Source organism: Cucumis melo, chromosome 8 (assembly GCF_025177605.1).
Source record: "Cucumis melo cultivar AY chromosome 8, USDA_Cmelo_AY_1.0, whole genome shotgun sequence".
Lineage (NCBI taxonomy): Eukaryota > Viridiplantae > Streptophyta > Magnoliopsida > Cucurbitales > Cucurbitaceae > Cucumis > Cucumis melo.
The window spans coordinates 6247215-6263061 of record NC_066864.1 but is presented as its reverse complement, the minus strand read 5'-3'; the positions used below and the strand labels follow the sequence as shown (position 1 = coordinate 6263061).

The 15847-nt window shown below is 34.9% G+C and overlaps 1 protein-coding gene across 5 annotated transcripts; it reads left to right on the top strand.

The window, feature by feature from the left end:
• The first annotated feature begins 367 nt into the window (after positions 1 to 367).
• On the top strand, positions 368 to 14387 carry LOC103485359 (ADP-ribosylation factor 1-like). 5 transcript variants are annotated; one of them, XR_007823174.1, is made up of 4 exons: positions 368 to 846; positions 6240 to 6696; positions 8126 to 8275; positions 11368 to 14387. XR_007823174.1 is itself a non-coding variant. In XM_051088941.1 (3 exons), the coding sequence occupies exons 1-3, from the start codon at positions 642 to 644 to the stop codon at positions 11442 to 11444; spliced, it is 432 nt and encodes a 143-aa protein (XP_050944898.1). In that variant the 5' UTR covers positions 373 to 641; the 3' UTR covers positions 11445 to 14387. The 5 variants fall into 5 exon arrangements, 1 of the variants encoding a protein (XP_050944898.1); XR_007823176.1 differs by having other exon boundaries at positions 373 to 846; positions 6604 to 6696; XR_007823175.1 differs by lacking the exons at positions 8126 to 8275; positions 11368 to 14387 and adding an exon at positions 7342 to 8119 and having other exon boundaries at positions 370 to 846.
• The last annotated feature ends 1460 nt before the right edge of the window (positions 14388 to 15847 follow it).

Genomic DNA, 15847 nt, shown 5'->3' with positions numbered 1-15847 from the left:
TTTACATTTATCAATATCATTACTATTATTATTGGATTTGTTTTATAACATTTCTTATAAACTTTTATATATAGTTACAATTGTTTTATAATATTTAACCGATTGAAAAAATATGAGCTGATCAAAGAAAATTTGATTATTTGGAAATCAATTTTCTTATTTGATTTTTGTTCTCTTAAGTTTTGAAAAATTGAATCTATAAATGCTCCTTCTTATAAATTTACATTTTTTTTAAAATTGAATCTATAATTTTGAATCTTGGCCCACGAGGCCCAACAAATATATTGGATATTTAAATTTATCGTGGGCGTCACATGCACGCAACGTCTTTGAACGATTCAACCCTTCCAGAAGTAAAATAATACCGTTGGCCAATTTCTCTCTAAAGTTTTCCAAAAATAAAACAATCTCCAATTTTCCAAAACTAAAATAATGCGGTTGCCCAATTTCTCTCTACAGTTTTCTTCTTCACTCTCCGTGCAATCACCAAACCCTAACTTCGAAAATGCAATTCCGATCCACAAGTTATCTTACTATCTCCTTCTCCTTTGTGGTGGGGACCTTCGTTCTCTTATCTTTCATGTCTTGGAGCACCGGAGTCATGGGAGGTCGCCGATTTGGACGTAGCCACGAGTCGATTGATGCTCCCTTCTTCATCCCCTAACAAGAATTCCAAATCCTTGGACCACCCTGTTGCCGATGCTGTTACTGCCTATCATTTTTTATTCCGCTTCGTTGCTTCGGCTTCTTCTGCTCTCGATAGGGTTTCCGAGGATGATGCTATCAATCCGGTTGATCGGTTCCTTCGTGACGAGGCTTTGCACAACCCTGGCAAGCGTCTATCAAGTAAGTTGTTTATTTAGCTTTCCCGTATCGTGGATGGTGTGATTGGATTCAGGAGTTCTATAATGTCATGTTCGGTAGAGGGAGGAGAAAATTAAAAGCTGCTTGTTACGGTCTTCTCGAGGCTTTGTTTATTTAGCTGCTGGCTTTCCCTCAAGTTAGGTTCTGTTAAGTGCAATTCTTTTTAATCCTGAATTTATGTGAACTTTTATAGGTAATGCCAATTTACTTTTCTAATGTTTCTTTTGACATCATTTACCAATTGCTCTTTCCGACATATACGTGATAAGTCCGTAACCAACTATCACAACCACACAACATTCTTTTGTTTTCCAGTTTATTAAGGTTGATTTACCTTCAATAACATTGTTACTGTCCGAGTAATTGCTGTTTTAGGAGGCTGAAGGACTACCCAACTGTTTTTCTTTTCAGCGAAGTGTGCACTAAGTTTTCCATCTTAATAATCATATAATGACAGACATTTTTCTAAACTGTCTTTCCAGAAGATATTTTTCTGGAAAGATTCAATGCAAATTATATTTACAAACTCATTACAAAATATTTTTCAGAATATTTATCGCACATCTTTCTTCTGTGTTTTCTTCTTCGCTTTCAAACTTTTCTCTCTTCAAATTTGTTTTTACGAACTTTTTCCACAACATTTACTTGAACTTTCCTCTTCCAATTGTTTTTGTTTTTGTTTTTTCCTTTTAAACAAAACATTTTACAAAGCTTTCAAAACACTGCACGAGCAAGGGTGTTGGCCACACACAAGCCAATGAGCAGCAAGGCAACATGCACCCACCCAGTGCGCGGAAGGTGTTGCCTTGGTGCCATCTTTGCACAAGGGGAAGAAAACTTTAAAAGGCTTTTTACAAGACATTGTGTCACACCTGTTTTTTCTTCCTCTTTTCTTCTAAAAACTCTTTCCAGAACATATGTATACATATGTGTGTGTATATGTATTACAAAATCTTTCTTTTAAAAGCTCTATCAAAAAACATTTTCTAAAAGTTTTCTCATTTTTTACAAACTTTTTCCATAATATTTTTTTGAACATTCGTCCTCCATTTTGTGTTTGTTTTTGTTTTTTTTTAAAAAAAACAGAACACTTTACAAAGCTTTCAAAAACCTGCGCGAGCAAGGGTGTTGGCCACACACAAGCCAATGAGCAGCAAGCCAACATGCACATGGTGCGCGGAAGGTGTTGCCTTGGTGCCATCTTTGCACAAGCAGAAGCAAACTTTAAAACGCCCTTTGCAAGAAATTGTGTCAACTTTTTTTTCATCCTCTTTTCTTCTAGAAACTCTTTCCAGAACATATGTATATTTGTGTGTGTGTCTATACATAAATATTAGCAAAATCTTTCTTTTAAAAGGTCTATCCAAAAACTTAGTCTTTTCTTGCTTCAAATTCTTTTTTCGAACTTTTTCCATAATATTTTTTTGAACTTTCATCAACCATTTTGTTTTTGTTTTTGTTTTTTTTCTTTAATAGAACATTTTACAAAGGTTTCAAAAAACTGCATGAGCAAGGGTGTTGGCCACACACAAGCCAATGAGCAGCAAAGCAACATGCACCTAGTGCGCGGAAGGTGTTGCCTTGGTGCCATCTTTGCACAAGCGGAAGCAAACTTTAAAAAGCTCTTTGCAAGACATTGTGTCAAACTCTTTTTCTTCCTCTTTTCTTCTTGAAACTCTTTCCACAACATATGTATATGTGTCTGTGTGTATATACATATATATTAGCAAAGTCTTTCTTTTTAAAAGGTCTATCCAAAAACTTAGTCTTTTCTTGCTTCAAATTCTTTTTTCGAACATTTTCCATAATATTTTCTTGAACTTTCATCAACCGTTTTGTTTTTGTTTTTGTTTTTTTCTTTAGTAGAACATTTTACAAAGGTTTCAAAAAACTGCATGAGCAAGGGTGTTGGCCACACACAAGCCAATGAGCAGCAAAGCAACATGCACCTAGTGCGCGGAAGGTGTTGCCTTGGTGCCATCTTTGCACAAGCGGAAGCAAACTTTAAAAAGCTCTTTGCAAGACATTGTGTCAAACTCTTTTTCTTCCTCTTTTCTTCTTGAAACTCTTTCCACAACATATGTATATGTGTGTGTGTGTATATACATATATATTAGCAAAGTCTTTCTTTTTAAAAGGTCTATCCAAAAACTTAGTCTTTTCTTGCTTCAAATTCTTTTTTCGAACATTTTCCATAATATTTTCTTGAACTTTCATCAACCGTTTTGTTTTTGTTTTTGTTTTTTTCTTTAGTAGAACATTTTACAAAGGTTTCAAAAAACTGCATGAGCAAGGGTGTTGGCCACACACAAGCCAATGAGCAGCAAAGCAACATGCACCTAGTGCGCGGAAGGTGTTGCCTTGGTGCCATCTTTGCACAAGCGGAAGCAAACTTTAAAAAGCTCTTTGCAAGACATTGTGTCAAACTCTTTTTCTTCCTCTTTTCTTCTTGAAACTCTTTCCACAACATATGTATATATGTGTGTGTGTGTATATACATATATATTAGCAAAATCTTTCTTTTTAAAAGGTCTATCCAAAAACTTAGTCTTTTCTTGCTTCAAATTCTTTTTTCGAACTTTTTCCATAATATTTTCTTGAACTTTCATCAACCGTTTTGTTTTTGTTTTTGTTTTTTTCTTTAATAGAACATTTTACAAAGGTTTCAAAAAACTGCATGAGCAAGGGTGTTGGCCACACACAAGCCAATGAGCAGCAAAGCAACATGCACCTAGTGCGCGGAAGGTGTTGCCTTGGTGCCATCTTTGCACAAGCAGAAGCAAACTTTAAAACGCCCTTTGCAAGACATTGTGTCAAACTTTTTTTTCTTCCTCTTTTCTTCTAGAAACTCTTTCCAGAACATATGTATATATGTGTGTGTATATACATATATGTTAGCAAAATCTTTCTTTTAAAAGCTCTATCCAAAAACTTAGTCTTTTCTTGCTTCAAATTCTTTTTTCGAACTTTTTCCATAATATTTTCTTGAACTTTCATCAACCATTTTGTTTTTGTTTTTGTTTTTTTCTTTAATACAACATTTTACAAAGGTTTCAAAAAACTGCATGAGCAAGAGTGTTGGCCACACACAAGCCAATGAGCAGCAAAGCAACATGCACCTAGTGCGCGGAAGGTGTTGCCTTGGTGCCATCTTTGCACAAGCGGAAGCAAACTTTAAAAAGCTCTTTGCAAGACATTGTGTCAAACTCTTTTTCTTCCTCTTTTCTTCTTGAAACTCTTTCCACAACATATGTATATATGTGTGTGTGTGTATATACATATATATTAGCAAAATCTTTCTTTTTAAAAGGTCTATCCAAAAACTTAGTCTTTTCTTGCTTCAAATTCTTTTTTCGAACTTTTTTCATAATATTTTTTTGAACTTTCATCAACCGTTTTGTTTTTGTTTTTGTTTTTTTCTTTAATAGAAAATTTTACAAAGGTTTCAAAAAACTGCATGAGCAAGGGTGTTGGCCACACACAAGCCAATGAGCAGCAAAGCAACATGCACCTAGTGCGCGGAAGGTGTTGCCTTGGTGCCATCTTTGCACAAGCGGAAGCAAACTTTGAAAAGCTCTTTGCAAGACATTGTGTCAAACTCTTTTTCTTCCTCTTTTCTTCTTGAAACTCTTTCCACAACATATGTATATGTGTGTGTGTGTATATACATATATATTAGCAAAATCTTTCTTTTTAAAAGGTCTATCCAAAAACTTAGTCTTTTCTTGCTTCAAATTCTTTTTTCGAACTTTTTCCATAATATTTTCTTGAACTTTCATCAACCATTTTGTTTTTGTTTTTGTTTTTTTCTTTAATAGAACATTTTACAAAGGTTTCAAAAAACTGCATGAGCAAAGGTGTTGGCCACACACAAGCCAATTAGCAGCAAAGCAACATGCACCTAGTGCGCGGAAGGTGTTGCCTTGGTGCCATCTTTGCACAAGCGGAAGCAAACTTTAAAAAGCTCTTTGCAAGACATTGTGTCAAACTCTTTTTCTTCCTCTTTTCTTCTTGAAACTCTTTCCACAACATATGTATATATGTGTGTGTGTGTATATACATATATATTAGCAAAATCTTTCTTTTAAAAGGTCTATCCAAAAACTTAGTCTTTTCTTGCTTCAAATTCTTTTTTCGAACTTTTTCCATAATATTTTTTTGAACTTTCATCAACCAATTTGTTTTTGTTTTTTTTTTCTTTAATAGAACATTTTACAAAGGTTTCAAAAAACTGCATGAGCAAGGGTGTTGGCCACACACAAGCCAATGAGCAGCAAAGCAACATGCACCTAGTGCGCGGAAGGTGTTGCCTTGGTGCCATCTTTGCACAAGCGGAAGCAAACTTTAAAAAGCTCCTTGCAAGACATTGTGTCAAACTTTTTTTTCTTCCTCTTTTCTTCTTGAAACCCTTTCCAGAACATATGTATATATGTGTGTGTGTGTATATACATATATATTAGCAAAATCTTTCTTTTAAAAGGTCTATCCAAAAACTTATTCTTTTCTTGCTTCAAATTCTTTTTTCGAACTTTTTCCATAATATTTTTTTGAACTTTCATCAACCATTTTGTTTTTGTTTTTGTTTTTTTCTTTAATAGAACATTTTACAAAGGTTTCAAAAAACTGCATGAGCAAAGGTGTTGGCCACACACAAGCCAATTAGCAGCAAAGCAACATGCACCTAGTGCGCGGAAGGTGTTGCCTTGGTGCCATCTTTGCACAAGCGGAAGCAAACTTTAAAAAGCTCTTTGCAAGACATTGTGTCAAACTCTTTTTCTTCCTCTTTTCTTCTTGAAACTCTTTCCACAACATATGTATATATGTGTGTGTGTGTATATACATATATATTAGCAAAATCTTTCTTTTAAAAGGTCTATCCAAAAACTTAGTCTTTTCTTGCTTTAAATTCTTTTTTCGAACTTTTTCCATAATATTTTTTGGAACTTTCATCAACCATTTTGTTTTTGTTTTTGTTTTTTTCTTTAATAGAACATTTTACAAAGGTTTCAAAAAACTGCATGAGCAAGGGTGTTGGCCACACACAAGCCAATGAGCAGCAAAGCAACATGCACCTAGTGCGCGGAAGGTGTTGCCTTGGTGCCATCTTTGCACAAGCGGAAGCAAACTTTAAAAAGCTCCATGCAAGACATTGTGTCAAAATTTTTTTTCTTCCTCTTTTTATCGTGAAACTCTTTCCAGAACATATGTATATATGTGTGTGTGTGCATATACATATATATTAGCAAAGTCTTTCTTTTAAAAGGTCTATCCAAAAACTTAGTCTTTTCTTGCTTCAAATTCTTTTTTCGAACTTTTTCCATAATATTTTTTTGAACTTTCATCAACCATTTTGTTTTTGTTTTTTTCTTTAATAGAACATTTTACAAAGGTTTCAAAAAACTGGACAAGCAAGGGTGTTGGCCACACAGAAACCAATGAGCAGCAATGCAACATGCACACGGTGCACAGAAGGTGTTGCCTTGGTGCCATCTTTGCAGTAGCAGAAGCAAACTTTCAAAAGCTCTTTGACAAGAAATTGTGTCAAACTTTTTTTCTTTCTCTTTTCTTCTAGAAACTCTTTCCAGAACATATGTATATATATGTGTGTATATACATATATATTTGCAAAATCTCTCTTTAAAAAGGTCTATCCGAAAACATTTTCTTAGTCTTTTCTTGCTTCAAATTCTTTTTTGAACTTTTTCCATATTATTTTCTTGAACTTTTGTCTCCCAACAGAGTAATCTGGATGTTTGGCTTGGGCGGTTTGCAATTGCAGGATTTGCAATTGCAATTAGTGTTGAAATTGCAACAGGCAAGGGGCTTTTATAGGTATGACCTTTCTAATTCATTAGTACTTATATTTCTGCTAGTTGATAAGAAATTGTTGAAGGACTTCTCTAGCTTTTCAAAATTTGAATTTGGCTTATCTTGTGGTGAAGACCTAAATGTTAGTGTTAATAAGATTCTAGCTCCAATGTGAGGTTTGGCTGTATTCATTTGACACAATACACAAATACCATATTTTCTATTCAGGAAATTATCTTGTCCTTAATTATTATTTATACGAAAGTATCCTTTTGTACCAATTGGAGTATTCCATTTCAAGTGTTGAGTTTGTTCTAAATATGGGTCTTAAAGTTCATCTAGAATGTATTCCAATGGCGTCTTTTGTTACTCTGGTATTCCTGTTTCTAGACACTTGTCTTGCTAATTTTGGCTTGATATATAAGGGACCATTAAATTATTCTAGGCTGATCATTGGATATCCGGCATCTGCCTGATTGATTTTAGCCTGATATAGAAGTCAGGCTAATTATTCTTGGCTGGTCGTTGATTGTGCTTGCTGCTTGCACTTCCCATTTGTTTATTTTGTCCAGTGAAGAGGAATTCCTAATGACGTGCAATACAAGTTTCATAGGAGATACAGGTTAAATTAATTGAAACCTTAGTAGAATCACTGTTTTCATGATGCAGAACCTTGGAGTAATATCTTCCCTGCCTAGTGTGGCCTTGGCCGTTACTGCATTGGTTGGCGTACTGACTGCAGTTTTCATCTTCCAATCAGCTACAAAAAACCGAAGTCATCTAGATTGCTTTTACACGTTTTCTGTAAAGTTTTTAATACTAAAATATGTTTTCCTTGATATTCATATTCATTCATTGTAATATTCTCGAGTGCGAACAATGGCCAATCAAGTTTGAAATTACAATGACTAACAGAAACTTCTTTCACAAAAATCTCCCCCATCAACATCAATGAGTCAATCGCTTTGTTTTCAGATTTCCTGTATTGAACATACCATCATCATTATTGTGCATAATATTGTATATTTGTGTTCCGGGCTACTTGGAGGAGACCCTTTGGTGCCTAAGATAAATCTATAACGTGTCTTCTTTTAAAGAGCTGGGCCACAGTTTGTGTTTCAGTCGAAGATAAGTGATCTGATATGATGAAAGCATCTCTATCAGCTTAAGTAAGTTCATTCACTTTGGGAACCAAATACATTGGAAGAAGGGTAGACAAAGGCCTTAATTGCCTTCTGTCCCAAAGAATCAGTTCTCTTTCAGCCTTTTCCTGTAGAAGTTTTTGGTCTGATATTCATTTGGAACACAAGGTTTCTCATCTATTGTGTCATTTCCCTGTAAATTGATTCTTTTGCATCGTTTTTTTAGTTGGGCTTACTTTCTCCTGCAGAACTAAGAGCTGGTGGAGCTGGATTGAAAATTTTGTCATCTTCTTTATATTCCTTGATTTCAGACATGGGTGCAGTGATATCTAGGTTGAGGAAGAGACTTTTTCAGAACCGTGAAGTGAGAATCCTGATGCTCGGTTTTGATGCATCGGGGAAGACAACCATTTTGTACAAACTAAAACTTGGTGAAATAGTTATGGCCATGTCAACTATTGGTATGTACTTTGATCATTTACTTACTTTTGGATGAGATTGTACTTTGAAAATCCATCTCTAGTTTTGGCTCAATTTTTGGAAAAATAAAATTGTTTTGAGATAAAATGGATATCACCTCGTGTTATTATGTTAGGCTTCCTTCTTCCTGTTATCGTTATACAACACACAAATACACACCACAACAACACTACACACACAATAATACGCAATACCGAATATACTCAGATCAATGAAGTCAAACTGAAGTTTATTTATATATATATCGGAAGAGCATTCATTACAAAAGGGTTTCTCACAAAATGATTTGCAGCCAAGTAAGAGGGCTGTTCTCTCCCACTCATGAACTAGGAAGTCCCCTCAAAACATTCTTTTATAATCCCCCAACCCTATCTAAGCTTTCACTATATATCCTTTCTCCACTGCTGCCACGTGCCCCCCCCCCCCCCCCCCCGGGACCACTGACCATTCCAACTACCCATTTATCTATGTTGAAATGTCCTTCCTACCCTTCTTCCTCTTTCTATGATAAACCTGCATGACCGGTGGCCTAGCAATACCCCCATGGAGAAGAGCCACCTTGTCCCCAAGGTGGAAATCTGGAAACTGATTCACCAGTGTGGCGTAGGACTCCCAAGTAGCTTCGTGGCTCAATTGATCCTTCCAATGGACTAAGTATTCCCAGTCTCTTTCAGCGTCATTCCAGCGAAGTTGTGATACGTGGTCGGGCTCTACAACAAGTTCCATCTGGTCATTAATCACTGAGATGTCTGGTTGAATCATGTGTTTATCCCCCACCGCTCGTTTTAATTGAGAAACATGGAAGACTGGGTGAATTTTGGCCGTGAAGGTGGTAGAAAAGGAAGTTCAGGAGGATGACAAGCTCAAAGAAATATTCGAGCAATTGTTGAAGGACCCCGATAGTATTCCGCGCTATTCCATCAAACAAGGTCGGCTGTTTTATAAAGGGAGATTAGTCCTACCAAAAACATCCAGCCTACTTCCTACCATCCTCCATACTTTCCATGACTCGGTGGTAGGGGGACATTCGGGGCAGTTACGCACATACAAAAGAATCGCCGCGGAATTGTATTGGGAAGGGATGAAAAACGACATTAAGATCTATGTGGATCAATGCCCGCTGTCAGCAAAATAAGACCCAAGCCCTATCGCCTGCTGGATTGTTGCAGCCTCTACCAATTCCGAACCGTATTTGGGAAGACATTTCGATGGATTTTATCGAAGGCCTCCCTCGCTCCCGGACGTTTGATTCAGTACTCGTGGTGGTAGACCGGTTGAGCAAGTATGCCCACTTCGTCGCTTTGCGCCACCCTTTCTTGACTAAAACAGTGGCAGTGGAGTTCACGAAGGAAATTGTGCGCCTCCATGGTTATCCTCGATCCATTGTGTTCGATCGCAATCAATTATTTCTGAGTCATTTTTGGAAAGAGTTGTTCCGTTTACAAGGGACCAAACTGAAAAGAAGCACGGCCTACCAACCGCAAACCGACGGCCAAACCGAAGTCGTCAACAAGTGCCTCGAATTGTACCTCCGCTGCCTGTGTCAAGATCGCCCAAAAGCATGGAGTGACAAGTTAGCTTGGGCTGAATATTGGTATAACACTAATTACCACACATCAATTAAGACGACTCCTTATGCGGTAGTGTATGTACAGCCCCCACTTCCCATTATTTCATACGGTCAAGGGAATACTACTCCGAATGATTCGGTTGAATCTCAGTTACAGACTAGAGATGAAACGTTGGCAGCCCTGAAACGCCACTTACAGCATGCCCAGGATCAGATGAAAAATTCGCCGATGTACACCGAAGGGATGTGGTTTTCGACATCGGTGATTGGGTATATCTGAAGTTGCAGCCATATAGACATAAATCCGTGGCAAAAAGGCGCTGTGATAAGTTGTCCCCTAAGTATTTTGGTCCTTACATGGTAATGGGACGAGTTGGCGAGGTTGCTTATTTGTTGGACCTCCCGGACACGGCCAAAATTCACCCAGTCTTCCATGTTTCTCAATTAAAACGAGCGGTGGGGGATAAACACATGATTCAACCGGACATCTCAGTGATAAGTGACCAGATGGAACTTGTTGTAGAGCCCGACCACGTATCACAACTTCGCTGGAATGATGCTGAAAGGGACTAGGAATACTTAGTCCATTGGAAGGATCAATCGAGCCACGAAGCTACTTGGGAGTCCTACGCCACACTGGTGAATCAATTTCCAGATTTCCACCTTGGGGACAAGGTGGCTCTTCTCCATGGAGGTATTGCTAGGCCACCGGTCATGCAGGTTTATCATAGAAAGAGGAAGAAGGGTAGGAAGGACATTTCAACATAGACAAATGGGTAGTTGGAATGGTCAGTGGTCCCCAGGGGGGGCACGTGGCAGCAGTGGAGAAAGGATATATAGTGAAAGCTTAGCTAGGGTTGGGGGATTATGAAAGAATGTTTTGAGGGGACTTCCTAGTTCATGAGTGGGAGAGAACAACCCTCTTACTTGGCTCCAAATCATTTTGTGAGAAACCCTTTTGTAATGAATGCTCTTCCGATATATATATAAATAAACTTCAGTTTGACTTCATTGATCTGAGTATATTCGGTATTGCGTATTATTGTGTGTGTAGTGCTGTTGTGGTGTGTGTTTGTGTGCTGTATAACGATAACAGGAAGAAGGAAGCCTAACATATTATTTGGTATATTTTTTAAAACTATATTCAAGAATATTTTTATTAGAACATTTTGATCCTGTTTTTCATCTTTTGAAATTTTGTTAGGTAATGGGCTTAGACCAAATGGAGATTAGCTACATTTATTTGTTTGTTTTCTTTGGTTACATATGACAACTTATGAAGTATTTTCATTGTTTTACCCTTTATATTAGTCACTAATTTTCTTAAAGAACAGGTTACGCAAGGTCATTTTGGTAGTAGGGATTGCTTTGATATTACCCATAATAGCTTTTCTGTTAATTTTTTGAACCATTAATCCCTTGTTTTTCTACGCTGTCACTCGAGACAATGCAAAAGGATGAAATAATTCTTAAACAGTTCTATAATTGCATTTTATGATCCAGGGTTCAATGTGGAAACAGTAGAATACAAAAAAATGAGCTGCACTGTCTGGGATGTTGGAGGACAAGATAAGGTTTGAAATCACACCCTCTCACTCTGCTTCTGCAAATACTATACTTCGATTACAATCTGAAAAAGTAAAGAACGTATGCTTTAAAATGTATGTTAATGGAGCAACAATAATGATCAAAACATTTGTTTGTGAAAGTTCTAAGACTAAAACTAAAACATAAAATTTCAGAGTACACTGTTATTGTTAATAAGATCATGGCTTTAAGTGAAAACAATAAATAAGGTAAGACAATTTATCTAAATATATTTCCAATTAATTTAAATTGTAAAATTGACTTGATTACTCATCTCCCGGCCAAAGGATTTGTTTCAAGTGTGAAGTGTAAAATCTTTACTTCATAGGATTTGTTCAAATGTGTCAAAAGTGGGATTCATCATATAACATATATTAATGCTGAAATAAGCCTGATCGTAGGTAAAGAAGTCAGCAGTGATTTATTTCAAATGCTATTGGATGTTAGAAATCATAAGTGTTTGATTTGTTAAGTAATATTTTTTTGGACATAAGAGATCTTAAATCATAACTTTGTATTTGACAAAAATCTGTTTGAGGTGAAGGGATGGAAAATATCGCATGCATAAGCATCCAAAATGTTTCGTACATGTTTGAAACATAAACTTGATAGTATTTGGGTGGTCTAAATAGAATTATAGAAGTCCAATCTCTTGAAACATTTTAGGTATTAGAATGTACTTAGAGTAATCTTTTTAGAAGATATTTTAGAGTAAGATGCACAATTCTCTAAAATGTGATAGAAAAATTGTATTATAGAGTGATTAAAAATTGATGGAGATTCTTTCAACTAGATGGAGTGGAAAAAAAGTATAATAGAACAATTATGAACATGAGAAGAAACATGCTTAAAAGCAAGAAACTACTTAAAGAGTTCTGGAAAATAAGTGGTATGTGCAATCTACCTGTCCAACCAATTTCCATATAGAAGCATGATAGCTTGTGATTATCCATTTGGAAACATTGCTGGTGTGCATATACCAAAAGGAAAAAGAAGTTGGAATCTTTATTGGTTATGATTTCAGTACCAAAGACTACAAACTCTGCGATCTTGATACACAAAGGAAAATCATTTCTCGAGTTATTGTATAGATGACATAAGGAGAATGAGGTTAGGACGAGTTGATGAAGACTAAAACTTCTTTCTATACTTCAAAGAAGGTGACCATGGAGGAAATAAAAATAGAGAGCAAATGAAAAAGGTGCGCCTCCATCCCCACCAACTTCACGACCTCAAGCTTTCAAGTAGACAAAAGCTCACGAGAAAGAGTTTTGCACTTCCAAAACTTTCAAGAACTTTATGAAGTATCCGCAAACCAATATAGTCTTCACTCTTTTGTCTTTTTGACAACCATGAGCATATGAACTTTCTAGGAGCTATGGAAAACATAAAGGAAATGCGTCATGGATGAGGAGATGAAGAAGATCGGCTCATGGGAACGAGTCTCACTTCCAAAATAGCGTAAAACCATTGATGTCAAGTGGGTTTACAAAATCAAAAAGTATGCCAGAGGATAAGTTGAAAGATATAGCCAAGATTAATGAGAAATGGTTATATAAAAATAGTCTGACATCCACTGTTGCTTAATTAGAAATAATAATTTCATTAGCAGCTCAAAAAAGTTGGAGAATCCTTCAAATAGATGTAAAGTCTACTTTTTTTTCTAATTAACTTCTTGAGGAAGTAGTCTACGTTGAACAACCACAAGATTATGAAGGTGAGGAAAAACAAGACGAAGTTTTGAAGCTAAAAAAGTCATATTATGGGTCGAAGCATGCTCCAAGAGCTTGGAATTCTTGAATAGACAAGTGCTACACCAAAAAAACTTCATCAAGTGTATCAGTTGTACGAGTACACACTCTACATCAAATTCCAAATTAATGATGTATTGATTGTGTGCTAGTATGTAGATATATAACTGAATCTATAGAAGTAGTTATCTAAGTATGTTCAACAACTTTTAAGAGAAGACGAATGCGTTTGAGATGATTGATCGAGCTAAACATTCATCATACAAACCTCTGTTCTAAGTAGGAAACATAGATTTGGTCGAAACGACATTCTCTAAAGTTTGATAACTAGTTCATGGTTGAAGTATCAATTGAAACGACATTCTCTGAAGTTGCAACTTCTTCTCATTTAAGGTTACAATGTTTATTTCTATATCTGAACTGTAATTGTTTAGGTAAGAAAAGGTAAAGTGGTCATTTCCTCTCAAATTTGATACTTGGCCTGTCAAAATTTGGATTTGACCATAAAAATCAAAATCCGACTCATGGAATTTTCGGTCATTGTAATGATAAAACTAGCTACTAAATAAATTTTAAGGCCAACTATTTTAAAACATAGCCAAAATGACCAAAAAATTGATTGACATACAAAATTAGGCTCCGAATATTGAGTTAAGCTCAAACTCTCACCTCAAACAACTCTTAATAGTTAGAAACTATAAAATAGTTTTGGCCATATCTTTCTAATGAAACTTTTACTGACTTTACATTAATATGATTTGTTTTATAGGACGTACAACTGTGTTTTTGAGTTTTGTAAAACTTTTATGAACACAATGTATCTGAAAAATAGTCTATGGTGTCTAGTTACTAATGCTTCATGTTAATTTGATATTTTACGTAATTGTAGTGATGAACTTATATTTATTTAATTAGAGAACAAAATATTTAAACAAATGAAAACTTGAGTTTGTTACATAGATAAGGCCATTATAAAGACATTACTTCCAGAACACCCAAGAACTTGTATTTGTTGTAGATAGCGATGACAGAGACAAAATTTGTGAAGCTCGTAATGAGTTGCATCGTATTCTCAATGTGGTATACTCTACACTGAATTTTCATTCTCACTATGCTTTTGCTTAGTTGTGTGATAATAATTATTTGATAAACCATATTCCATAGCAATGCACAAAAGTTCTCTGAGTTTACATGTTTGGAAGTGATTCTAAAAAAAGTTTAATTCACTTAATACATTAGATAAATCATTTTTAGCATTTAACTTCACACTTTTGAACAAGATTTTCATCTAATCAAAATTGATTAATTAAAAATATAATTTATAGTAATTTTCAAACATAACAAAAGTGATATTTTTACTATTTCAAAGTCACTCTCTCGAACATATCTTATAATACATTTAAAAAAATTTAAATTAGTAAAAGAGAGGTGTTAATTAATAACTTTTTATGCATGCATGGATACTTCTTGATTGTTTAGATAAAATATACACTTGTGTTTATGATGATTTTTAAGATGTAAATAGTAATAATAAAGAAAAAAAGAATTGAGAGGCAGAGCTAATTAGCAAGATCTTCCTCATTCAATGACTCTCTCCGAAATTACAACTAAACTTGGCCTCCACACACACTTTCTCAAAGAAGATGCTATCTGAATTTTCTTTACCTTTTCTCTTCTTCGTTATATCTTCCAACCTTTTATTTATAAAGAAATGAAATTGAGTGTTAATTTTCTTCTTGTGATATATGCAATTATTATTTAAAAAATAATAATTATATAAGATAGAGTTTATTATTATAACTCTAAGAAATATAACAACAACTAACATAAAAGTATTGTTCAACAAATTGTATTTGTGCAATGCATATTTAAAAGTTTGGTTCCTTTTAAATAAACCCTAAGCTACAAGAATAGGCTTTATATTGTATATTTGGAGTATTTTCAAATATATATATATATATATATAGTTGGAGCGATTATTATTTAAAAGAAATAACTATATTAATCAACTATTCATTGGGAAACAGTACTTGTAATATGTGGGAGATAAGTTATAATTTTATTTATAAATGAAGATTCTATTATTCTCTTAATAATGTTTACAAAGTTATTTGGTTCACCAAATATTCTTCCAACAATTTCTATCCTAATAATTCAAGTGTGTATATACATGTAATAATAATAATAATAATTTTAGACTTTAGTTCGACATTATTGTAATTAAGTTTATATTTCGATGGCCTCTTCACCTCTTATACTAAACAATATGTTAGAAAGAGGTAAATTAATTCAAGTTAATTAAGACCAACGTTTTCCTTCTTAATGTTGTACGAAATTACAATAATATCTACATTGTCCCTTGTTAATCGTAGTAGTATACTAAACAATATGTTAGAAAGAGTTAAATTAATTCGAAACTAATTAAGACCAACGTTTTCTTTCTTAATGTTGTATGAAATTACAATAATATCTACATTGCACCTTGTTAATCTTAAATTTTCCGTGACATTGAATAATTTCTCCGACATAAACGGTTCGTTCTTCTTGATAAAGATTAGGGTTCAGTCCATTCGGTGCCGAACTTTGATTAGTTCACTGAACCCTTAAGCCAAGCTCAGAAGCAAGAAGCCCATAAAAAGAACCAG

Bases quoted from the DNA above. Each gene is read 5' to 3' on its own strand.
- LOC103485359 (XM_051088941.1), top strand. From the start codon at position 642: ATGCTCCCTTCTTCATCCCCTAACAAGAATTCCAAATCCTTGGACCAC. The intron at 847-8,125 runs GTAAGTTGTTTA...CCTTGATTTCAG, and splicing joins CCCTGGCAAGCGTCTATCAA to ACATGGGTGCAGTGATATCT. The intron at 8,276-11,367 runs GTATGTACTTTG...TTTATGATCCAG, and splicing joins TATGGCCATGTCAACTATTG to GGTTCAATGTGGAAACAGTA.